This window comes from Melopsittacus undulatus, chromosome 6 (assembly GCF_012275295.1).
Source record: "Melopsittacus undulatus isolate bMelUnd1 chromosome 6, bMelUnd1.mat.Z, whole genome shotgun sequence".
NCBI lineage: Eukaryota > Metazoa > Chordata > Aves > Psittaciformes > Psittaculidae > Melopsittacus > Melopsittacus undulatus.
The window spans coordinates 27,596,907-27,621,826 of record NC_047532.1 but is presented as its reverse complement, the minus strand read 5'-3'; the positions used below and the strand labels follow the sequence as shown (position 1 = coordinate 27,621,826).

The 24,920-nt window shown below is 50.0% G+C and overlaps 1 protein-coding gene across 7 annotated transcripts in view; it reads left to right on the top strand.

The window, feature by feature from the left end:
- Positions 1–1,744: 1,744 nt before the first annotated feature.
- LOC101873575 (carboxyl-terminal PDZ ligand of neuronal nitric oxide synthase protein) overlaps positions 1,745–24,920 on the top strand; it is a 45,263-nt gene continuing 22,087 nt past the window's right edge. For 6 of the 7 annotated variants that reach the window (XM_034063637.1, XM_031047202.2, XM_034063636.1 and 3 more), the window contains exons 1-2: positions 1,745–1,892; positions 11,862–11,933. In XM_034063637.1, coding sequence (XP_033919528.1) covers positions 1,788–1,892; positions 11,862–11,933 — 177 coding nt within the window. In that variant the 5' untranslated portion in view covers positions 1,745–1,787. Of the gene's footprint in view, positions 1,893–3,703; positions 3,900–11,861; positions 11,934–24,920 lie in introns of those variants that run through there. The other variant, XM_031047201.2, reaches the window with a different exon arrangement.

Below are 24,920 nucleotides of genomic sequence, written 5' to 3'. Positions count from 1 at the left end.
ACAAGGGTCTGTGAGCTGCCACAGTGCTGCCAAGTAAACCCACTGGGACCCCCTGGGAGCAGCTGGTTTGCTTGTCAGGCTCTGAAGGCTTTTTCTATCAAACACGTCTGCCTGGGAAAACCCCCCTGAAGGCGCCATTCACTGAAGAGATGCTTGCAAGCTTTCCACGCAGGAATTCAGCTCTTCACTAAATCTATGGGCCTTTGCTAGCTGTGGAAAGACAGCAGCTGGCAGACTGTATAACTTTAAGCAAATCTAGCACAAGGCTCCAAAGAAGCTGTGGGTTCTCTGTCCTTTGGAATACTTTCAGATCACCTAGGCACAGTCCTGACCTGCTGCTCTCATCCTGAAGCTTACCTTGCTTGGAGCTGGTATTGGACAGGAGACTTCTCCAGTGGTTGTATTACTCACAGCACCTGGAACCTCTTCAGTGTTGTCAGCTAAGACTTTGCTAGAGGTAAACAGAAACTTTCTGTAAGAACTCAGAGCATCAAGCACCACGGAACACATCCAGGCTCAAGACTATCCCACCACTAATATCTACCTGGCCAAGGCTTAAGTGATTCCAAGTCCATTGTGGGTGTTCACCCTTTCTGCCCAGAAAAGGCAGTGTGTGACCAGCCTGTTATCTGAGCTGCTGGGAATAGTAGAAAACCTGATCCAGTTTGAGAAAAATTTCTTAGATGTGGCTGAAATGGCGTGGCTGGCTCTGAACTATGTTATGAACTCAAAGTTTCACCACATTGATTCAGTCTGAAAAATCAATGGCCCTGTATGCCCAGAGTAGGGTCAAAAGCCAGCAGTGTGGTTTGCACTGCAGTCATTTAGAAGAGGAAATGTACTCTGGTGTGTAGGACTGCACAAACAGGGTGGGACAAGAGCTTTGGGAATTATGGGTCTCCTGTGGAGAGGGAGGATGCATCTGCCTTGGGAAAGGCTAATTCCAAATGGTGCCTCTAGCGTGTGTGAAGGCCAGTGTGAACTCTTTGGCCATACTGCAGTAAGATGAGCTTTGCAGTAGTTATACAGCATCTGTGGGTATTAAAACACAGAAGAATGGAGCCATACCTTAGGGTGTACTCTGTATGTGTGGGTAAGGGGTGAAACAGCCTGGACTTGCAGTCAGAGATACATGATTGGGTCCCTGCACAGCTGGAAGGCAACTCTGGGGTGCTTTCAGGGTGTGTGTGAGCACATTCACAGCTTTTAGGGGTTTTATAAAGTAGGGCACAATAGGATCTAGTTTGACCACACGGACTGGCCTTTTATTTAGCACAAGATGGAGATATTTTTACTTCCAGCTTGCTTGATTTCCATCATGTCTGGTGTTGACACCAAGACGTGGATGGCTTGAGCGCTTGCAGCACTCCAGGCTCCCCGAGAGAGGAGGTACACGTTTCTCGGGGCGCCGCTCCCAGCCGAAGGCTTGCCATGTGCGCCCGGGGAGGCTTCACGGCGTTCGGCAGCACACCCCGGGCTGAGCTGTGCCCCGGCCCCTTTCCTCTGTTCGGAACTTCGGCGGGGCTGGGTGCAGACCCGGCACCACTCACTAGGTGTCAGCGGCGCCATCCCCAGCGCCCCTCCGGGGGCTCGTTTCGGAACGCCTTCCCGCCCCTCCCGCTGCAAGAGGGGGAGCCCCGCACTGCCAGACCCCCTCCGCTCCCCGCCCTTCCTCCGCGCTCCGCGGCGGCGCGTCCCCGCCCCGGGGCCGGCCGGCGGCGAAGGGCGGAGGTTCCGCGGCGGCGCCGGGCGCGCTGCAGGGGCAGCCCGGCCGCCGCGGGGCCGCCATGCCCGCCAAGTCCAAGTACAACCTGGTGGACGACCGGCACGACCTCCGCATCCCCCTGCACAACGAGGACGCCTTCCAGCACGGCATCTGCTTCGAGGCCAAGGTGGGCGTCGGGCGCGGAGGGGTTCCGCGGGGGTCCCTGCCCAGCGCTCACACTCCGACCCCTCGGGATTCCGTTTTCTAGCTCTCTGTTGGCATAGCCTTAGGATTTCCCCTCTTTCCCCGACAGCCCTTCCTGTTGGCGTTGCCTGCTATTCCCCGAACTCAGCTGCAAAGAGTTGGGCGAGGCTTCCCGCCTATCCCGTAAGGATGCCGGAGCAGGTTGGATGGGTCAAACTGGAGCGGGGTCACCCTGCTGCCTCACCCGAGCATCCCTCCTTGGCCCTGCATCCCTCCATGGCTCTGCAGGGTGTTGCTTGGGGACGCTGGCCCCAGAGAGCTATGGACTCTCCCATGTGTGTGTGTATCTCCCCGGGAAAGAGCGGCGTCTCGGGCTTTGCTCTGTGCTCCCAGTGCGGTGGGTAATGCTGGAGTGCTGGTGTGATGGGGAACGGCTGGTGTCTGTAGGATGCCGTGTACCCTGGTGCTCCCTGATGGGATAAACTCTGTAAGCAGAAGGAAAGACTGCATGCCATTTGAGGTCAGGGCTGCCTGCCCAAAATAAAAGATTGCTGTTTTTCCTCATATATATAAGCCATTCTTGCTAGTGGATTTGGCAGGAAGCACGCTTTTTTTCTTTCTTCCTTTTTTTTCCCGACCTCTTATTCTTACTCCACTTAGGCTGTGGCTTCCCACAGGCTGAGTACTTGCAATCTCACAGCAGGCTGGGAAAAGCCGAGTTACCTGTTCGTGTTGCCCAGCCCTGAGCAGGTAGCGCTGGCCAGCAGCTAACTGAGAAGTAGCTGGCCATGAAATTTGTAAAGGGGAAACATAAAATCCTGCTCCTTTTGCTGTTCCCAGGGGATACAGTTATCACACTGACAAGATACTTGGTGAGGCTGAGTTGGGAAAAGCCCAGTGTACAACAGTTTTGAGTGGCAGGGAGGCAAGCATCCCTCGCACGCTGCTGTTCTTGGAGCACGTGTGTTGGCAGGGAAAAAAAATAATAAATCACAGTTTTGGCACTAATTGTGTGCAGTGACCTGGGGCGAGGCTGCAGCTCCTTGTAGGGTGTGATATTTTTCACCTTTTCTCAGGGCTGGGAGGGTTTTTCTGCAGAGGCCATTCCTGCCTGACCGCAGGCGCTTTGCTGCAGAGCAAAACAGCCCAGGAGTTGTTTATGGAACAAACTTAAACCTGCTTTGCAACTGTTTCTTGGGAAAGGCTGTTCAAATTCAGCTCTGCAGCCTTTTGCTGCTGAATTACTGGAGCTGATTGCTGCCAGCACCTGCTCACTCCTCATCTGCAGGGAAGCTGAAAGCATCTCTCTTTCTAAATCCCATGTACCTCTTCTATGCCAGTTTTGGGTGGCCCATCTTGGGGGGTTAGAAGTGCGAAAGGGCTTCAATTGCCCTCGGTCTGCTCATGGCTCATCTCTTTTTCATGCTGCCAGCCTGGCTGCCTTAATGGGGTGGTGCGTATTAGTCTTTGTTAGCTCCTCTTTCTCTTATTTGGTATCCTGTGGCATGCATTAATGCGAAGCACAGTCTGTATGAAACCCAGCTTCCGAATCTGTGGGCTTCTCCAGCAGTCCCTGATGCCAGACACAGAACACAGATGGCTTAGGCAATTGCTCCAACCTTTTATTAGATTTCTGGAGATTAATTAAATGCTTACTCCTTTAGTTCCTTTTATCCAAAAAAAATCCCAAACGTTTAAACCTGCACTGCTCTTGTTTTGGCCAGGCATCCAGTGCGAGTCACAACAATGAGGAACTCTGATTTAGAGCAGAACTTTGGGGAAGATTAACGAAGAAAAATGCTCATCTGGGGCGCCGGGACTCGCGTGCCTGTCTCCTAAAAGCCTCCTGGGATTGCTTCTAGTGAGGGTAGTGGGGATCCTGGTGTTACAGCCCTCGGCAGCTGAATCACTGCTCTTTGCTCCTGCAGCCTGGGATTCCTGACGAAGTTGCTTGGGGCTCACTGCAGGGGAGCAATGCTGGTCTGAGTTGGTATGTGCTGGTTGATTGGTTTAGTTTTTACTTTTATTTTTACATTTAGACCTACACTGTCTGCTGCTGCCTTTAAATGGCACACATCGTGGTATGTAGTGGTTCAACACTAGCTGCTGGCATCCATGGTGTCATTTCTCCTGAGGGAGTCCTGGCATCCTGGCCTGGGTAGTTGCGGGCAGTCAGGGTTTGGGCCATATTCCAGCACAGAGTGATGGACTCTGTCTGAAGCAAGAAATGTTGTCACATGCAATGCTATCAGGAGACTTGTGTTGCTTGTCCTCAGTGAAGCCGTATGCCCTGGCACAGGGACACCAAGTCTGAGCAAACTGTCCTCTAAGGATTATGTTAATCCATTTTCTGGAGATATATCCAATAGCTGGAAAATGCCACTCCATCTTCTTAGAACAGTAATAGATTTTACACTTCTGGATCTGTTCTCATTGGCCACCTCTCCTGGCACCAAACACTTCTGTGTCCCAGAGGTGCCTTGGCTGGGCTGCTGGGAATTGGAGGAGCTGTCTCCAAGGGGAGGCAGGACATTCATTTTCTTCTGTGTCTTGTGGTCTGAAGTGTTTAATAAAATCAAAAGCCTGGCCTCTTGGGTTAGTTGAAGCATCTGGATGAGAGCTGGGAGCTGCAGCAGGGTGCAGGGGAGTGGACAGAAATTCCCACTTGTGCAGTGATTTTCTGATTAAATAAATGGGTATGCAGAGAGTAAAGATGCCTCCTGTCCTTCTCCACCCAGCACAGCTCCTCCAGGTCTGTGCAAGGAGAAGGGGGATGTGAGCTTACTCCTTATCTTCTCGAACCCTCAGTGCTGCAGAACAAAACCCAAGGGCCACCTTGTGCAACACCAGCAATTCTGCACATTCAGAGATCATGACTCAGGCTACTCCAACACCTCCAGGGAGATCTGCATGTAGAGGGAGGTAAATGGGGTGGTGAAGCCTGTCACCTGAGTGCCAGACCTGCTCACTCCTAAGTGCAGGGGTGCTGAGTACTGCTGAGTTTGCACAGTGAAGCTGTTAGTGGCCCCTCAGGAGGTTACTGGCTCAGGAGCTCAGTGGGCTAGGTTCTCCTCCTGCCCTGGAGACCTTGTGGTCCAGAGCAAGATCCCATGTACCATATACCTATTATTTAGAAACAGATGTCAGTCCTTCAGTCCTGAGACTCGTTAATCCATTCACAATATCCTAATGTGTGTGGTTCCCAACAAAGGGGTGGATGAGTGTAAGGTCCCTCTTTGCCGCATGTCATCTGCAGGCACAGGGAGAAGGGGCTAAATAAACCTTGGTCTTTGGGCAGACCCATTGCCTGCAGTCTGGGACTGCCATAGGCATGCTGAAACCTGGAGTCCCTGATACCAGACCTGTTTGCAGATAAATGTGACACTAGAGGTTTGGGAGGGAAATGCTGTTCTTCTGGGCAGCAGGTGGGGTTTGGGGGTTTGGGTGGCAGGTTTCTTTTTTTTCCCCTTAAGGGATCTTGGCAACCAGGCATTTTCTCTCGTATTTGTCAGTACTTTGTGTGGGAAACTGAAGTTGAACCAAGCATCTGCTGCTGTCTATGTTTGGAGATGGGACATGAAAGAGACTTTAGTCTGATTTAGCACATCCCTTCCTATGAACCCCTTCAGCAAAACTGCCTGCTGCCCTCCCAAGGCTGTGAGCTCTGGAGGTGCCTGCTGATTGCTGCAAAGATACATCCTACACCAGGAAAAGGATTGTAGCCCCAGATGAACACTAAGCAGTGAGTGCATGTGTGTTTCCACTCCTGTGTGTTTTGTTGTGTACATAGGGGCCATACACAAAAGCATTAGGAGTGAGTTGAATTGCAGGCAGCTCTGATGGGGTCTTCAGTTTCCGATCTCTGCTTCAGACTCCCTACCCAGCAGGTCCCTTTTCCTGGAGGGATGGGAAGCTCAAGACTGGTTATGTGAAGCTCTGCACCTCTTTAGCTGGCTAGGAGCGACTTGGCGGCTTTGGGGGCTGTTTGTGCTGGCACCTCTGGAGTATGACATGCTCTGTCAGGGCTGTGCAGCGCAGAGCAAAGCTGCAGTGTGATTTAGTCTGGGATTGCTTGCTCAAGGCTATAAATAACCTTCCCAAGTGCTACAGAAGTTCTCTGAAACAGTGGCATATTTCTGCCATACTTGTTAAGTCAATTCACAGGCTGCTTAGTGAAGCTCTTAGTGAAGAAGAAAAAATCTCTGCCGGGATTTGGCAGAGCTGTGTGTGCCCAGACTGTGGGTCCCAGCTGGGCACTGCAATGGGCTCTGACAGATGCCAGAAGGCCCTGAGGAGGATGCAATGGAAGTGGGATGCTCCCAGCTCTCCTTCTGGCTGCTGAAGTGCTCAGGTCCTTTGTATCCTGTCCATGGAATACCTGTTAAGGCTGTAACTGTGTGTAAGTGCAGGAAGCTCAGCCTCTGCGTGGGGGGCAGCTGTGGGCTGGGTGGGGTGTGGAAACAGGAGCGAGTGGACAGCCCTGCTTCATTGGTATGGAAAAACTCCAGCTCTTCTGCTGCACCCGCCCACTCTGTGCCTTAGTGTCCCTGCTGCAGGGCTGCATCCTGCTGTAAAGGTGTCTCCCATTATCACATGACCCCTTTTTTGGCTGGTGAGGGGGGGGGTGGGTGCTGTGCACATGGCTCTGGTAGGTGCTGGGTCTTGTCTTGGGACCCCCAAGAGCTCCGTGTTTCTGTGCACCTTCTAGGCAGTGCAAGCATTTGTAGGATCAGCAGACAGAGGAGCACTAATATCCTTAGGGCATCAGACTGACCAGTGCTGCCTGGCATGAGGTGTCCCGTGTCTGGTTGTGTAGCTCTGATGGGTTGATAGGTCTGACATGCTGTGTTAAATTACCTGGCTCCCAGGGCTGGGTGCACCCTCGTGTTCTCAAGGTGCAGAACCCTGTTAAAGGGTCTGGGCAGGGCTGGCACCCTCCAGCTCAACAGAGAGCACCCTGCCCCCTCCTGCTGAGCTCAGGCTGGAAAGGGGGGGTGAGTTTCCATTCCAGTCAGCTGGTATCCCGACTTTTCCACCCCCTTTGGCCTCTGAACCTGCACCACTGCAGTCTGAGTAAACTTCCCTCTTTTTCTTCCAGCGAGGCTGGGTGTTCCTGCTGTGCAGGACAGAGCCGGGCTGTGCAAGCCCAGCCCTTTGGCTCCCTGGGCACAGGCTGTATGTGGACAGCAGGAGAGCGGGAGCACTGGGACAGAGAAAACCTGGGAGCTGGATTTCTCCTTGCTTTCCCTGATGGCAGCAGCCTGGAAAGAAGCTCTCATTAGCCAGGCTGCAGACAGGCCACTGGGGAAATAAAGAGGCTTCAGATCTCAGAGCACCTGGCTGGGAACACGTGCCCAAGCACTTTGAGCCTTGCTTTGTGGCTCAGACTTGTATCATCGGGCCAATGTCTCAGTACCTCGTGCAGCCTCACACTGCCCTGGATTCTGCAGAAACCTTGAGACCCTTGTGGCCCGTATGTGATGTCTCCAGCCGCGCTGCTGGTACCTTCAGTAATCCCTCCCCAGCCCAGGCTGAGGATCCCCTCTTTGGACAAGACTCTTCTGTCCCTAGGGATGGCTGTGTAACCCTTGGTGTGATGCCCTAGCCTGAGCTGGTGCCAGCCTGTCTCCTTTGCCTGCGCTTGCCCTGCTGCCTGCCTGCCTGCGTACAGCTCATCTGCAGGAGCAGTGTCTCCTCATCCCTGGCAAGCTCTCTAACTCAGGGTGGCTTTAGAAGCTGGAAACCCAGTAGCCAGGCAATGTGGGCTTCCCTGTTTGTTGGGTATGATTCAGCCCTGACCTTTGCACACAATATTGGGCTGGCAGAGCAGCAGCGTGCCTCCCTCAGGAAGGTGGCAGCTCCTCTCCAGAAAGCCTTTTGCTGCCCACCACTGCCCATCACCTGCAAGGGATCTCATCAACACCCCTTGGAAGGTGTTCCCTGTCACGGATGCAATCAGCCTTTGGCTTTCCGAAAATACCTGCCACCTGCTGTCACACAAAAACCAGCTTCTCAAGGAAATTCACTTGTGACAGAGTAGAAAACAAGCAGCATTGAACAGCCTTAAGGGAAAATGAGAAACTAAGTCACTTGTGCAAACACTGCTTTGGCAAAATGCTCCCCTTTGTTTTTTTTTCCTCTGGCCAAGGCAGGACTGGTGTTTCCTTGACCTGGACAGGTCTTTTGTAGGCCATGGGCAGAGGGTGCATGGTATGGGCTGTGTCTGGAGGCCCCTTCCGGCCATGCCTGGGACAGACGGGGGAGCCTGTTTGCACAGGAGGGGTACAGTGAACAAGCTCCATTCTGATGTTGAGAAGCCTGATGGATGACGGCCACCAAGCCATGGCAGAGAGAGTGGCCCTGGAAGAACCAGTGGAAGGCTGGATCTCACACATGAGGCTGAGGAGCAGCAGGGTGCCTGGGGAACTGAAAGCACCCTGCAAAATAGGTCCTTTGTGCCTGCCCACTGTGCTGCTGGGCGACACAGCCCGCGCAGCTCTGTTTGCAGTCCGAGGGCTGCCTTTGTGGGGCTGCCAGGGCACCTCCTTACAGAAGGAACCCCCTTGGCCACCCATTCACTGGCTCTATGAGTGAGTGGCCTTTCTTCTCCTAATTGGGCCGGGGAGAAGGGGGCTGCCCTGGGCTGCACCTCCCACCTTCAGAGCATGGGGATCAGTGACCTCCTGAGCCTGCCTGGCTCTTGGATGCAGGAGGGAGGCTCCACCTCTGCCCCCCATCCACTGCAGGGTGGTGGGGCCATGGGTCTGGAAGTGATTATTTGGAAAAGCTGTGTCCTGCATGCATACATATGATTTCCTCCTGGTTCCCGGGGGCTTGGGGAGGGTAGGTTCTTTCATGGGTTCATTGTCTTTGTCAGCACTTTTTCACACAGCTTTATTTTCCTTCCTTTTGTTGTGGGCACCTTCCTTTCTCCTCCCCATGCTCAGACCCAGCTCCACTGCCTCCCTTTCCTGTGGGTCAACCTGCTGGCATGGATGCTGGCACAGATACTGGCTTGAGGCTTGGGAGCTGGGGACACGGGCCCCTGTGGGGACCAGGACCACTGCTGCACCTGACACCTCGCTTGGGGAACATGGATTATAGAGGAAGGCAGAAGTCCATGCTTGGGGTCTGGGAGCCCCTATGCTCTGGGGTCCTTGGGGCTGGGTTTCAGCATTGGAGTGGAATGAATGGGGAGTTCTGTTCCCTGCTGCTTTACTGATCCTCACCTCTGCCTTGCCTGCTTTTTCCCGCACCTCTGCCTAGAATGAAGGTCAGTGGTGTGAGTAGGAAGGCTGGAGGAGAGCAGAGCAGGAGCAACCCTCAATGCACTTATTGCCTGCAAATCATTGGTAAATACAGATGATTTCGCAGGCCATCCACACTCCCTGCCTGGGAAATAGTAGTTTAGCTGATAGGCTGACCTCCAAGGGCACATGTTTTTGGGCAACATTCACCACATTGTGAAGGTTTGCTCCTCTGCAGTGCAGTTCCCGCATGTGATTTATGCCCAGAAGGCAAAAATAATTTGCGGAGACTTTGTCCATCTGTTGAGTTTAGTGAAACATGCAAGAAATACCTGCCTCCAGAGCGGAGGAAGAGGTGGGTGGTTTTGGAGTTATGAGCACAGTAATTGTGTGAAGTGAGCCCACGCTGGGGCAGGAGGTGCCACAGGCTCTGGTGGGGGCACACTCCCACAGGATGCGGGATGAAGCAGGATGCGCAGGAGCCCAAGTTTGGGAGCAGAGGCAAATCTTCCATGCTTTGTGACTGGAGCCCCTTGGTTTGGGTACATGGTAACATAGGCTGCAGGGGAATAGCTGAACAAAGGGGTGTAGGTAGGACAGCATCAAGACATTCCTACTGCTGTTGCAGTTTCCCAGGAGGGATGTCCAAAGAGGTGCTGCCCAGTCCCAGGAGGTGTTTGGTTTCTGTTCTATCACTCGCTCGTGGGGCTGCCAAGCCCTCCCAAGCTCACGCGTGCAATTATGGGCATGATTGAACATTGCTGCTGTGGTCATCAGCCAGGAGGTTGGCATTGCTCAAATTCATATGGCTGTGGAAGCCATTGGTGGATGTGGCCATCTTCTGCCCAGCTTATAGCTGCCACTGCTCACCTTGTCCTTGCAAGTGGCTGCATTCTGTGCTTGCCTGGGAAAGGAAAACAGGGAGAAGTGATTACCCCTCCACTGGCAGTGATCTCATGCTGTCAGGAATAGCTAGTAGAAGATAGGCATCCTCTGGCTGCAAAAGTCTGTCCTTGTTATTTAAGCTAAGAAGCATCCATTGCAGTTGAGTGGGAAGGAGTGCTGGGTGGTCCTCTGCAGAAGAGTGGCATGAGCAGGCATGGTGGGAGAGATGCCGTGCAGCTGAGACTTTTGCCTGGCACAGGAAGGTGGGGAAAGGTCTCTTCCTTATATACTGCGTGGTGACCCTGTGCCCATGGCCTTGGCCCTTCTTGTCGTCTCGTAGTCTCCTACTTTTTATTGATGGTTTCCAGGCTTTATATAAGAAAAGGGAATTGATTGATGTCAAAGATGCTTCTCTTCATATGACTTGCACCTTTGAGGAGTTGGAAGGCTCTGTTTAGGGGATGCAACTGAAAACTTACTGAGACCTGTGCTTTTGCAGTCAGGCAGCCAGTGGTTGGGGTCTGGGCAGCTAAAACCATGTTTGCCAGCAGCATGCATTGTGGGCTGTAATGCCCAGTTACATAAAGCTGCCCTGCACTCGGCATGTGATGCACACGCCAGCTGTTTGGTGTTTATTTTTATATCCTCATCTCCTCTCAGCACTGGCTGCCTGGTGCTGGTCACTGGACACCTGCCCCATCTCCACCCAGGGCAGTAGCCATGCAGCTGGGGATGGCTGTACCAGGCAGGTGGCCCTGTTGAGTTTGAGATGTGGAGAGTTAGCAAGGAAGGCTCTCTGGAACAGGATGGACACACAAAGTCCAGGTGTGGTTATGCAGCCACAGGGCTGTGCCATGGATAGAGGTGACAGCAGTGTCCCAGTGGAGAGGAGCTGGGAATTATCAGGGTGAGAAATAACCCTTCTCCGTGGTCTTTGCTTCTACAGTGACCCCTAGCACATGTTCAGCCATTTAAGCACCCATCTCCGCAACAGTGCTTGAAACCAGTGACCTGAGTTTTCATGCTGTCAGTGAAGGCTATAGCTGTATTCACAGGAACACATAGCCCTGCTGGGTTTAGTGCCCATGCTGTGCTGCTGGGGGTTACGTCAGTGCTCGTGTCGAGATGAAGCGTGGGAGCACACAGGGCTAGTAAATAGACTCAAAACGCTTTTCTTCTAACTACACGTTTTTAGTGCTCAGCATTGACTCTTCATTGCCTGTCTGTTTTCTGAACCTTCTTCTGAATCTGCCCTCTTCCATTTTATCTTTAAAAAGGTTTTTGTTCAGCTCCTCTCCATGCTGGGTTGCAGTGGTGCTGCCTTTGGTCCCCTTTGAATAGCAAAGCGGCTCCTTTATTCTGGAGGCTTGGCCTGGAGGCTCAGCATTGCTGCAAAAACAGACAAGGGTTTGGCAGGGCTGTAATTAAACGCTGAAGGGCCTGTCACAGGACAGGTTGCTCCAGCTATTTTAAGTATATTTCAATATCCAGTTCTATAGTAGGTGACTCAGTGCAGCTGATGGGATATTGGCTTATAGCTCCATACTTTGATCACAGCTTAGATGCATAAGGTTTGGTGGCCTGATTACTGAAGTTGTTTTATTGTTAGAATAAGGGCTGCTGAATCCTTGAAGCTTTGTGTTGAGGGAACATCTTCATGGTGGGAGGGCTGTGAGGCTTCAGGTGCAGTAGGCAAATTGCTGCCTCTTTCACAGAAGTGACCCTCAGTTCCCCCTTGGGATGCAGTTGAAGCAATAGTGGGACCATGAGGTTTCTGGTGCCATGGAAACTTGACTAATCTGCTCTTTCGTTCTATTCAGTACATTGGGAGCCTGGATGTGCCAAGGCCGAACAGCCGGGTGGAGATTGTGACAGCCATGCGACGGATCAGGGTGAGTGTGGTGGGGATGTTCCTTCCCTTCTGTGCTGGGGTGGCAGGATCACCGGTCCTCCATCTCCACTTACAGCCTTCTCTCGCATAAGTCCTGTCCTCCAACTTGTCCAGAACTGTATTTTTCACTGTCACTCTCTCCACTGAGCTCTCCATGTTACCCAAGCACAATGCCTGCAAGCCTCATGTGCCACACTGTCACGTTTGAGCATCCCTGGCACTAGCTGTCTCCTGTGGTACCTGGTATCCTGTGTGCTGTGGCTGGAGTTAGCTGCAGCCCTGGTGGCAGCAGGGCTGTATCCATGCTCCCAGTGCTATGTCCCGTGCAGGAGCATGTGCTGTGGCAGCAGGGATGAAGTGGAAGGTGAGTGTAGGATGAGGAGCTGTTGGCACTGGACGGAAACCGTAGCATGTCCATGATTCAGAGGATTCCCTCATGTGTCACAGAATCACAGAATTCCAAGGGTTGGAAGGGACCTCGAAGGATCATCTAGTCCAATCCCCCTGCAAGAGCAGGGTAACCTAGAGTACATCACACAGGAACTTGTCCAGGTGGGCCTCGAATATCTCCAACGTAGGAGACTCCACAGCCTCCCTGGGCAACCTGTTCCAGTGCTCTGTCACTCTTACAGTGTCAGTCCCAGTTCAAAAGTAACAGCAAACTAGTTGTGAAGAGGCAGATTTGTGTTTCACTGCTTGCACAAGCGTTTCAGCTGCATGAAAATTTGAGTTCTGCCTCGATACACCAGCATGTTAGTGCCAGGTAAATGGCAATGTGCAAATTAAAGCACTGAGTAACGAGCTCTGGGGCCTGCCAGCAGCAAGCTTGTCTAACAGTGAGTAGGTCAGGGGATGTCAGCTGGCAATGAAGTCATCTGGCTTCCCAAAATAATTACAGTCAGGATATGGGGAGCTCTCGCCATATAATACTTGGCCAATAGCCAGGAGAAGAGCTGCTTTTCTGATCTCTGGCCTCACCTGCACAACTAGAAGGGGATCAAGGACAGGTTGGGAGGCAAACAAGCCATACACTCAGCAAGCTCACTGCCCCCAGGCTTAAAACAGCAGGAGCTTGATTGCTCTTTGCATTAGACAGCTCCTTGGGCCATGGTTGGACCTTGGCCTGACAACTTTGAGGGCTTAGATGAACACTAGGGAAAAAAGCCTTCCAGCCAAATAAACACCAAAATGTCCTTGTTGACCAATATGAAGAAATTTAAGCATAGTCTAGAAAAGTAACAGATAAAACTCTGAATAGCAGAGAAAGGACACAATTCAGGGTAAAATAATGATTTCTTATGGTGAATGATGTGCTCAAAATGTGTACTCAAGTGTTCCTGATCTGAGTTGATCTCAGGTGTTGAGAGACACAAGTCATTGGAAGTCCATGCTTTTGCAGATGGGATCTGCTAGGGAGACTGTCTGTTTATTTGTTGTGGGGTACTGTTTGTAAAGAGGATGCCAAGATAGTTTGTGTGATGGGAGTTTATGTGTATAGCCCTTCCCTGGTTTCCCATGTTCTGCACTGGCCTTGCACCCAGCAGCAAGATGTTACCCTGGCACTGCAAGGGCATTTGCTGGCTGGGCTGGAGCCTGAGGCTGGTTTTGGTGTGGCTGGAGGTCAAGGAATGTGTGTCCTTCTTAAAGCAGAACTGTAGTTGTGTTCTTTAAGGAATAAAGTAATCCCCAAATATTGGCATGGGGAAACCAGAGGAAGAGAAACCTTATTTAGGCACAGAAAGCAAGTGATGGGAGATCACCAGGAGCAAGTTGCAGCGGTTCTGTATGTGGTGTGTGAAGCAGCTGCTGACCCTGAGGTTTTGTATGGTTTTAATGCAGTTTAGAGGAATGTGCTGTGTCCCAGTTTGTTCAGTCAGTCAGTGTTGGTGAAGGAGGGGGAGTTGCCACTGCAAATCCCCTTTCTCAGTGGTGCCTTCAGCTTGGCCACTCACTGGGCTTTGCCTCTATTTACTAAATGCAAAGACGTAGGGAAGCATCCTGCCCACCAGTGGGGGTGCCACGGGAGAGGACATCCTGGAAGCCCCCCATAACTGCCTGTGCTGAGCTGGGAGCAGGGAGGAATGGTGCCATGAGCAGCAGCTGCCTCCCTTCTCTTCCCTGGCAGTCGGGACTGGAGGGTCAGCATCTTGAGCCTTGGCTGAGCCTGTCTTCCTCACGGCTTCCTGTTTAGATAGAGACCTGACCCTCTGGGGGCAGAGAGGAGGCATAGCCAGCATTGCTGAGATTCCTGTTCTGGGCTGGGATCTGCCGCCCTGCTGCCATTCTCCCACAAGCAAAGCAGAACATCTCCAACAGAGCAAGATGTATATATTAAGTCCAAATATAGTCCATTTTGTGGATCTGAGTTGAGAGGAACTTTCTACAGGGAGCTGGAGAGCAAGAGCTCAACTGATGCATCTTCCCAACTATAAATGACAATGATAACTATATATATTTTTATGTTGTCATGATGTAAATGTACGTAAATGCTTTCCTCTTTGTGTTCCTGGTATGTCTCCAGTGCTGCCAATTCTGCCTGGCTGGGGCTTGGTAGCAGAGAGAATTTGGGATCATCCGTTTTTGATCCTTGTGTTGCTGAGTGCAGCTTTAATCTAGATTTTCTTTGGTGCCAGAAAGGATGAAATCCTTTATAGATGCTTCTTAAAAGCGGTTTCTGTGGAAGTCTTCTTCAAGGCTGTTTCTGGGAAAGGTCCAGCTGAGTTTTGCAGGCTCAAAACAAGGAGGCATTTCAAGCGCTTTAAAATATAGTTCCTCTACACCTCCTACTCTGTCAGGTACATCTGATTCTGTGGGGCTTCTGCTGCTTTGCATAGCTGAGCTCGATCTTAGCAAATTGGCAAAATTCTTGAATTTCAACTAGCTTGTTTTAAAATAAGATCTTGCTTCGCCTGCAAGCCACATGCACAGTCGGACTGGTGTGAAAATTGATGCATGTGGCCAGTTATTTGTGTAGAGCGTCTGGTGTCATATTGAGCTCATTTAATTAAAATATTTCTGAAATACTCCTGTTCCTGCCATGGGGAATTTTTTAAAGCATTAAGTAATTTACAGTGATGTCTTCTTTTTCTTTTTCTTTTTCTTTCATCATGCAAGGAGCAGCATGACTGTACCCAACATAAAATGGAGCAGGATTTGAAAGCGAGCTGGCCCTGTGTGCATGAGAGCCCTGCCCTGGGGACAGCCCTCCCCTGGCTCCAATGGGGGACCTGCACGGTGGGCAGTGGGCTGGCTGGGAGATGCTCAGGCTTTGGCTGCCTGAAGAGCACAGCCTGCTCTTTGCCAAGCCACGGCACTCGGCGTGAGGTGAATTATCTGCAAGCTAATGACTCGACGTGATTTTCTGAGATGAAGAAGATTATGTTGTATTAGATCTGAGAGGAACTGAAGGGATATCTGTAATAATTTCAATTGCTCTTTCAGTGCTCTGACAATCGCAGTAAAAAGGGTGAAGGCTTCCGGGCAGGTTCACTGTATTTCTCCCAGCACCACCAGTGGCACTTAACTTCATAATAAAATAATGACTAGCCTGATATTGCTAACAACATGCTGCCTACTCGATTGCATGAAATAGGTCAGGATCTATTCCTGTGGTGAGTATTTAATCAATAAATTCAGATTCACCAGAGCATCCCTCTTGACCAAGACTGCCCATAGGGAAGAGATGGTTTCCAGAAGGGTTGGCCAAAGCATGGTGGCCCTGGCTTGGCTGTCTCATTTAATACCATGGCCAGGATGTGACGAGTGCTTTCCAGTGAAGCTTTGAAGGTTACTGGCAGCATTAAGTAGTGTGAGCTGTAGGCACACTTTGTTGTAATGCACATATAGTAAAATTACAAGTTTAAGGAGGAAAATTACCCCATGTGGCAGGGGGCAGGCATCTGAACTGGTACGAATGTGTGAAGTGTGAGCCATTAATGCTGGAAAGCAAGGTCTGAGCCAAAGAGGAAGCAGGGTAGGAACGGGGTTTTGAGCACTGCTTGCCAGAGGGACTTTGGGAAGGTGCTTCCTGGCAGACATGAGCAAGTACTGCCTGTGTTGCTGTCTGCCAGTCTTGTAGGGTCACACGGTGGCAGGAATGACATGGCTCAGCCAGACGTGTGACCTGATGGGTCCTGAGGAAATGAGGAATGGGCATGCTCCTCTTCTCCTGGTCACTGGCCTTGTGGATAAGTCATGATAGACTCACTGCTTTTTGGCTTCCAGCAATGACCTAACTAACAGTTCTCTTCCAGGCTTGGAGCAGCCTGTCACTTATGGCCAGGTTCCAAACCATGGTGGGGAGGAGAGCTTGGTGGCAGGGGGTCCAGCCTGGGAAAGAGCAGAGGTTTCCTAGCTGGATAGTGACTTTGGCTGTGGAGCCAGCGAGGATGAAGGAAACCATAACCCAGATGGGGGACCATGCTTTGGGAGGTGCATGCCAGGAGACGCATGCTGGTGTGTGGTCTTACCCACACCTCCTTTCCTCTATGAACACTTCTGCTCTGGGCAAGTGTCCTGTGGGCATGAGAGTGTTCAGGGCTCTGGCAGGAACACATCAGCTGATGCAAGGCATGCCAGTGCAAACAGTGGTGTCCTGGTGGGTGATGCTGGCCTATAGCCACTGAAGTGCCTTTGAGAGGGCTGGGAGCCAAGTAGGCACTGAGCCCAGGGCAGAACTGGAGCTGCTGGAAAAAAGCTGGGAGGTGGTAGTGACTCCTGCCCTCTGTGTCCCTGTCAGGCATCCTTGCTATTGTTTTCTTGGGTTGGCCTTTCCTTGGTTGATCTTCATTCCTTCTCTTGGGACCTACAGTGTCTCCCTGTGACTCATCTGGCTTCCTGGCTGGGGGCTTTCCTCACCATTGCTCTCAGTGAGTCACGTTTCCAGCTTGCTGATGCCATCATCTGAGCCATCAGCAAATATCTGCTGGGAGTTCAAGGGAGAAGAAGGGGAATAATGTCTGCCAGGCTCCCTGAATGTGGGGGAGAGTGCAGACCTTTGGCATTGCTCCTTCCCAGCCAGTGGGTGCTCTGCCAGCTCCCACTGCTTCTCTAAATTCATATGCATGTAAAGTCATCGCACAAATGTCTGTCCCCGTTTGTGTTCTTGTGCTCCCTTCTTTTCCTCCTGCTTTACACTTGTTCTTCCTTAGAAATGTTTCTTCAAGCAGGCTTTAAACATTGCACTAGTGGGCTGTGTTACCTGTTGGGCTCAGCAGAGCATGGGAGGGGGTGTTGGTGTGTGCTGGACAGGTGCATGGCTCCTTCCTTAGAGGCTCCTCCTGTTGCACACATAGTTCTGGTAGCACAGCAGGCCCAGCTCGGTGCCAGGGCTGAGCTGCAATAGAAGCAGGGAATCTGGCACCTCAATCCTTGCTTTCCGCCGGGACATGGTGTAGCTGGAGCACTGACACATGTAACGTCTGTGGTACTGCAGATGCCGCGGAAGCTGTTGGTGGTGCGTAGGTGGCTCTCCTGCTCTCCGTGCTTGCGCTGGCTTCTCCTCCTGCTTAGAAGGGAGTGATTTGTTGCACAGTCTGGCTGAAGGGCATGAATGGATTTAGCCTGGCTGTCAAGGGGAAGGTCTGCAGCTTGTTCTGGGAGATTTGGGGTCATGAGAGCTCTGGTAATTGCTGTTTGTGAGGATTTGAAGAGTTCTTACGGAAACAATCAACCTTTGAGAGCTCTCTGCTCCTTCAGCAAGGTGACAGAGCTGCCTTTGATTGCCCGACCCTCTAACTTGTAAAAACCCCTGCAAAAAGCATTGCTACTGAGGGTGAAGGCTGTATTCGGTATCACAAGCCATAACACACCCAGCTCAGTGTTCTCTAGCCCCACCATGGTCATGAAGAGGTGACAGCCTCTTCTGCTGCTAGAAACTTGCTAGCAAAGATAACCATCTCCACTTATCTTTGCATTTTAAAGTAAATCCCTGTGTGTAAGGATAAGCTTCTGGTGCACCTGAGAGGTTGTTGAGGTGAGAAAACAGGTTTAAGAGGGGTACACTGAGGTGTGGCTGATTTCAGTGTCTGCAACTCATCCTGATACCTCTCAGCACTTTCCTGATCAACATAGTGGAAAGCTGGCCCCATCCCCCTTTTCCATTCTCTATAAATGTCTCCTCACATGCATGGCATTGCTTTTATTTGGAGTTTTCCTTCTGATTTACTGCAAGATGGAATTTTCCTGTGTTTTTTAATAAATCAAGGGCTTTCGTCAGTTTGCTGCTGTCATGGCAGCGCTTTACTCTTGGGATGAAGTGAGGTCCAAGTGTTCCCTTGTGCTGAACACCAAAACTGGTGTACGGACCTGAGCATGAGGGATGCAGGTGGCTGCATCCTGAGCAGTCAGTCACCTTTTCCAGCCAGGCATGAGTGTGTCCAGAGACGGTACCTGGCTCTTGCTCTGTGATTAAGGGGAGAAATGGTTTAGGAAAAGGGGAGCAAAGACTGAAAAAAACCTCACAAGCAGAAGGTCAGGGTTCGAGCAATATTTAGTACCTGGTTTATGGATGCAAAACCGAGACACAGGGAGACTGAGTGACTTGTCAGATTCCTTCTGAGGGAGGCATGCCTGCACAGGGAACCAAACTGAATTATAGCTAAAATCAACACTTTAAACACTACTCTTGTGTATGATCCTTTCTGTTCTTGTGCTTCTCTGCTGGTCCTCAAAGGCCAAGGACCCCTTGATTTAGTTTGTTGAAGTATTGTCCTCTCAGAAAAGAGGCAAAGTATGGAGATGCAGTCTTGCAGAAAAAAAAAAGGCCACATGCCCCAGTTTCTTCACTGCTAAAATTAACTCGTGGTGGTTTTGGCTTGGTGCAGCAGGAGGATGTTCCAGGGGATGCTGTACACCAAATGGCCAAGGGGGAAGAGCAGCATCAGAGCCTGCCTGGCAGCCTGCAGCAAGGTGAGAAGGATTTTGGCACGGGGTTTTGTGGCTGTGAGAGCTGTAAGGGTGGGTTTGTTATGGCCTGTTCCTGCAGTGGATGGGAGCAGAGGAAAGGATCACATCTGTTTAAGAGGAGGGGCTGCAAAAGCTATTGTGTGAGCTGGTCTGTGGAATGAATCTCGTTTAATTAGGGAGCTGGAGGAAAGAATGTGTCTATTGTAGGACAGCAGAACAAGCACAGCCGAGAACAAGATAAAGGAGCCGAGACTGCATTCTACCAGTCCCAGTGAAGGGTTGTAGCATGCGAAGCACAATGGAAGCCCTGGAAGTCTCCTGCCCCCTCCTGCCTGCACCTCCTCGTCCTTTGGGGAGGCTGTGATGGCCACACAAGGGCTACAGCTTTCTGCATGGCACTGTGATCAGACACTGTCTCCAGCAGCTCTGGTGTCCCTGTATGTGGTAGCCAGTGGGTGCTGTGCTTCAACTGGGATTTTTGGAGACTCTGGACTTTCCCATACTGGAGTGATGTCTACCCGGGGCAAAGACTATGGATTAAGAACGTAGCCAAATTTGCATGAATTTTTAGAGAATAAAATGTTTCCTCTCAGGCCAGGCTTCCCTGATGGAGAATGAGGACCCTAGTGATTCTTAATCTGTCACTTGCTTTTCACCAGCAGGAGTTTAACATGGTTGGAAGAAGACCCCAGTTCTCCTGCCATATGCTTGCCCATAGAAACTGCTGTTCTGTTTCAGCAGAAATGGCAAAAATAATCCTGAAGTCAGTATTCACCACAGGAAACTCGAGCAAAGATGGTTAAATTTCAGCATAACTCTTTTTAGTTAAAGAGCCCAACTGTGATCTTTTACAGTGATGCTCTTGGATTGCAATACTAATATGTGTTATGGAAAGCCATCTCTCTCTTTATCCCTTCAAAGGCCTCCAGTTTTGTTTTGGCATTTGCTCCTGTTTTCTACTCCCTTGTAACATGATGGATGGGGCTGGTCTGGACTCCTTCAAACACTCCCTAATTCCCAGGAACTTCAGGGATGTGTGTGTATCTCTCCAGTACTGGAGACACAAAGAGTGTATTTTTGCTGATATCTACATACAGGCTAAGAAATCTTTGCTATGTAAAAAAGAGAAATGCAGACTAATTGCCCCAAAGCTGATGGGGAGTGTGTTTTGGAGTGCAGGTCCTGTTGAGCTTCCCGTGGGAAAAAAAAATGATGTGTCTTTCTGTGGTTTGAATGGGTCCAACTTCAACTCCCAGCTAGCTGATCTTCTGTGTTTGCCTGAAGAGCCTTTGGCATGAGGAAGCTCTTCCCCAAGTGCCAGGTCTGAGCCATGGACAGGTCACCTCCTAGCCTACTCTTTGGATAAGTAAGAGTTTGTTTTAAACCTTGGGACTGGCAAACCTACCTCATGTTCTTGTTGCTTTTTTTCTAAACTCTTTTCTATTGCTTCTTTGAAGTGTACGATAAATCAGAACATGTTAAGCCAGGATGGATTATATTAGTAGTGATTTCAGCAGTGCCATGTTTTGAGATAGTCACTTTTCTGTCTTGCTACATGTTTCCCTGTTCATGTGCCCAGTACCACACTCTCCTCTTAGTGTTCTTTCCACTGGGATGACACCTTCGATATCTCCAGGGTTTTTTCTAGATGCATTTTTTGTGTCTTGTGGATGCAGCTCCTTTTTCCTCTGGAAGTCTGCTTGGCCAACACTGTATAAAATCAACCTGAAATTAATAGATGCCAAATTCCCATATGCTTAAACCTAGATAGCAAATACTTTTTTTTCTTCTTACAGACCTGCATAAAAATTAACATTGCTGTGCTCTCCTTGCTGTGGGGTTTCCTGGATGCACAGCAGTATCCTGTCGTCTGTCATTGCTTCATTTGGGGCTCCACTGGTGAGGTGGGTTTCAGCCCCTCAATCTGGGCTGTGTTTGTAAAAATGCATGCAAAAGTGGAAATGGCAGTGCATTCTCTTTGGTTTCTTAGCCAGCCTAATAGCTTTGTGAAGTACACTTCTAATTTCACTGAGATAGTATAGGATTTCACTAGCATAGGACTAGTGCTGTGCTGAATTGTACTGCAGTCCTTTTGCTTGCTGTTAAGTCCTGTATTGTCTGTTTTCTAACTCTGCCTAAAATCTTGGAGCTTTCATGAGCTTGGATTTTTTTCTGTGATTCTTTCTCAGTCACTCTAAAGGACATTTTTCTGACTTTTTGACTTTAACATGTAGAATTTAGTGAATGATTTTTAATACATGCGTTACTTACTACCAAAATAGGAACCACAAAACAAGTGTGATATGAATAATTACCTTTTTTGTCCAATATACAATCCGGAAACATTGCTGAGCACCACCAGCATCTAATGAGCCCCAGAGGCTTGGCTTGTTTCTGGTGTGTTAAGCATTTAATGCTGCTACTCATTCATTCTTCATTAATTGTCTGAATTTGAAATTGCTGATTTAGTTACAGCATTACCAGCTTGCCTTCCTTCAGTTTCTCACTGCTCTTCTGCTTGGCTGTTCTCATCTGCCTTCTAACTGGTCTTGCTCAAGCTTTTTGTGTAACTGTGGGATAGCAGCTCTTTGTGAGCAGTAAAAAAATACCAAAGTAAATGCTGTGTTTCACAACATGGGGTGTAAATCTCACTGTGTTCTGATTCAGTGCGCTCTGCTGAGCTGACACCTTCCTGAAGTGCTGCGTGGGTATCTTCTATCTTCTTATGGTGCCCCTCTCTTTGTCACCTGCCCTTGGTGTGAAATTGAGGTGACTCTGTGCTCTTCCATGGTGTCAGCCCTGCCCCTAGCCCTGTCCTCGCGGGTGGGGATGATCTCAGCTGCCTTGAGCAGGGCTTCTCTTAGAGAGAAAGATTTTGGGGAAGAAAGCAAATCTTGAACACAGAACTTTTGTTTTCCTGCTGAGGTGAAGGAAATTGTCTGCCTGGGTATTGCCTGTGCTGCTCAGCACCTGGCACTCTCAGGGCCCCACAGAGCATCAGGTAATGCCAGTGCCGGGAAGATGCAAGAGTTTAATTAGGGATTACCATAAAGGGCATGACTAAACTGTTGCAAATGGCAATGCTTTTCTTGAAGCCAAGCTCATTCTAGCACATGAGCTCAAACCCACTGTAGGCTGGATGAACAGAGGCCATTTCTAAGCTCTTGGGGCTTCTTACCTTTGATGGGTGATGGCTGTCGCCAGACAGCTTGTGCACCCGCTGCCTTTGCCCGTAGGTTGAACCTATGTGTATCTGATTAAAAATACCACAAATTCCAGTCAGATGTGGGGTTTTCAAGGAATATTTTTCTGCTTATTTTAGCAACAGGTGGTAAATATTAATGTATGTACAGCTCATCTCTTGTGTCTCTAGAGCTGTGAAAAGCAGAGCCTGCAGATGTGCACAGAGCGTGCCCCTTGTTTTTGTTAACCAAAGGGAGCAGCTTGAAGCCTGGCTATTTCTGCAACCAGTTTGACCAGTATTCCATAGCACCCTCCCACTGGTTAATTCGCCTGCACCACACTTGGTCATCAGAGATGGCAGCATGTGAAGGCAGGTGGGAGCCTACTGCCTCCCACACAGGTCTGGTCCATGTTGTTATTGCTTCCTTGGATTTCTGAAAGGGATTTAGAGATGTTTTCAAGGCTGGGGATAGCCTGTGCCATGGTCTCCATCAGCCTTCATGGCTTCTCCCACCCCACACGCAATCACTTCTGCTCAGAGCCATTGCTGTTTGCACCCAAGCTTGGGGGGAAAAGTCACGTCTGGGCTGGGATGGGGTTCCAGCTTTCTCTTATAAGCTCAGTATTAGTTAAGCCCCAATGAAACAGTAATACGTGCACAGGGAACTTCTGGTGGCTTTGTTGAGCTGCTGGGTGGAGCTGAGGAATGTTGCTAGGAAGTGTGCTCCTGCACCAGCAGCTGCATCCCTTGTGTGCACCATGCTGCTGCATCCCCCTGCACAGCACTGGGCTTCCATGGCATGCAGAGTGGCTGCAAACTGTCTTGGGAGGGGAGGTACACTGGTACGTCTCAGGCCTCCTTTGAATCTCTGATCTTAAGGGGTTTGGGTTTTTTTTAAATCACAGCAATTTAAGACTGGGACAGAGATCTGAGACCCCTAAGGATTTCTTAAGGGAGGTGAATAGTCTTGTAAATGGAAGTCTGCAAAAGAGGGGGTGAGAATGAGCTGTTACCTAGAAGAACTTTCTTTGTTTAATCCTATGATTGATAATGATTTAATTCTTACCAGTTCTGATTTCCCTGACATTCCTGTGAAACTGCTTAGACTGAAGTGGCTTGTGGATGTATCCCAGTTTGTCAGCTCATCTTGTGAAACTCAGAGGTAGTGAGGGTAGGTTGGAGGAAATGGATCAAGGCTGGATCCTAACAATGGATCTGTTAGGAAATGGCAAACCAAGGGATTTCTTGTGAAGTATTCAATGTTATTAGAAAACATACTTTGTGTGATAGATGGGCATACTGTGATCCAAGGATTGTTTCAAAGCAGCAACCGTAACTCTGCTCTACTGCTCTTGCAACATGGGTATTTTTAGACTGATTCCCATTTATACTCATCAGTACTTGCAACCGTCACAGACAGTTACCAAAATTAAACCTGAAGTTGGATGGGAAAATAGGCACTGACCTTGTCAGTACAAACCAAAATCGTATCTTATTTCAGACAAACACTTACACCTCGGAGCAGCATTTTCCCATATGTGCAAATGCAGACTCTGAGGAGCCGTAGAAGAGTTTAAAAAGCATCGTTAAGCCCAAGAATGAACATCCCATGCTTTATTACTCCTCTCCCCCTTCCAAACTACTGTGCCCTTTGATTAAAGTCTAGCTACTGGCAAAACCACTAACATTGGAGTGTAGACAGGATGATGGGGGAAATTTAAGCCTCAGACCTGAGCTGGCAGAATGACAGAGGTGCCCAGCATGTTTGCCCATGCCATGTCAGTGGTTTGCTGATGGAGCCAGTGGGAACCTTGGTTCTGCTCCCAAATGTCTCTGTGATTCTGTGACCTGCTGCCAGAGCTATCCCTGCTGCAGGCTGACTTTTTTTTTCCCAGGTTTTTGTAGCAGGAGAGGGGAGCACAAGCAAAATGACCACCTCAAGTGATCTTCATGCTGTCCTTTGTCTCACAGCCCAGGGAGGCAGCTGGGAGGTGCTGCTGGCATCCTGTGGGTGAGCACTCTGCTGCTTCGTGGTACATGGGCATACCTACCATGTACCACTGTCAGGGAAGTCCTTGACAGATGCAAGCAGAAGCACAGCACTTTGGTAGAGTGGTTTAAGGCAGTCTTCTGAAAATCTGTTTTATTCCATTCATTACGTATCAGGTTAGTAGGGTAAGCAGGTATTCCAGTGTGCTCTCCTCCAGCAAGCTTGAGTCCCTGTGGGCTTAAAGTGAATCCCAGAAAAGTGGACTGTCAGATATTTTGCAACCTTGTCCAGAAATGTCTCTTGAATGAAGCTGACCACCCTCCTGGGAGGTATCCTGCTTTCCAGATGCTTTGTAACCTGACATCTACTGCTGCTCTGGTAGAGCTGGGGTGATGCATGAAGGAGATGCAGGTTGGCAGGTCCCTTTCTGCTTTTGGGGCAGGAACCCACAGCGGAAGGAATGCTCCATCCCTAGGTACCCCGCTGGCAGGACCGCTGGCTCTCTGCTGCCCTACCTCTCTGACAGCTGGGTTCTTGGGAGAAGCAGTGCTGCCTCTGTTCTCTTCCATAGAATCATAGAATAGTTAGGATTGGAAAGGGCCTTAAGATCATCTAGTTCCAACCCCCCTGCCATGGGCAGGGACACCTCACACTAAACCATGTCACACACACTCTGTCCTGCCTGGCCTTGAACACTGCCAGGGATGGAGCATTCGCAACTTCCCTGGGAAACCCATTCCTGTGCCTCACAGTAAAGAATTTCTTCTTTATATCCAGTCTAAACCTCACCTGTTTAAGTTTTAACCCATCACCTCTTGTCCTATCACTGCAATCCCTAATGAAGAGTCCATCCCCAGCATCCCTGTAGGCCCCCTTCAAATACTGGAAGGCTGCTATAAGGTCTCCAC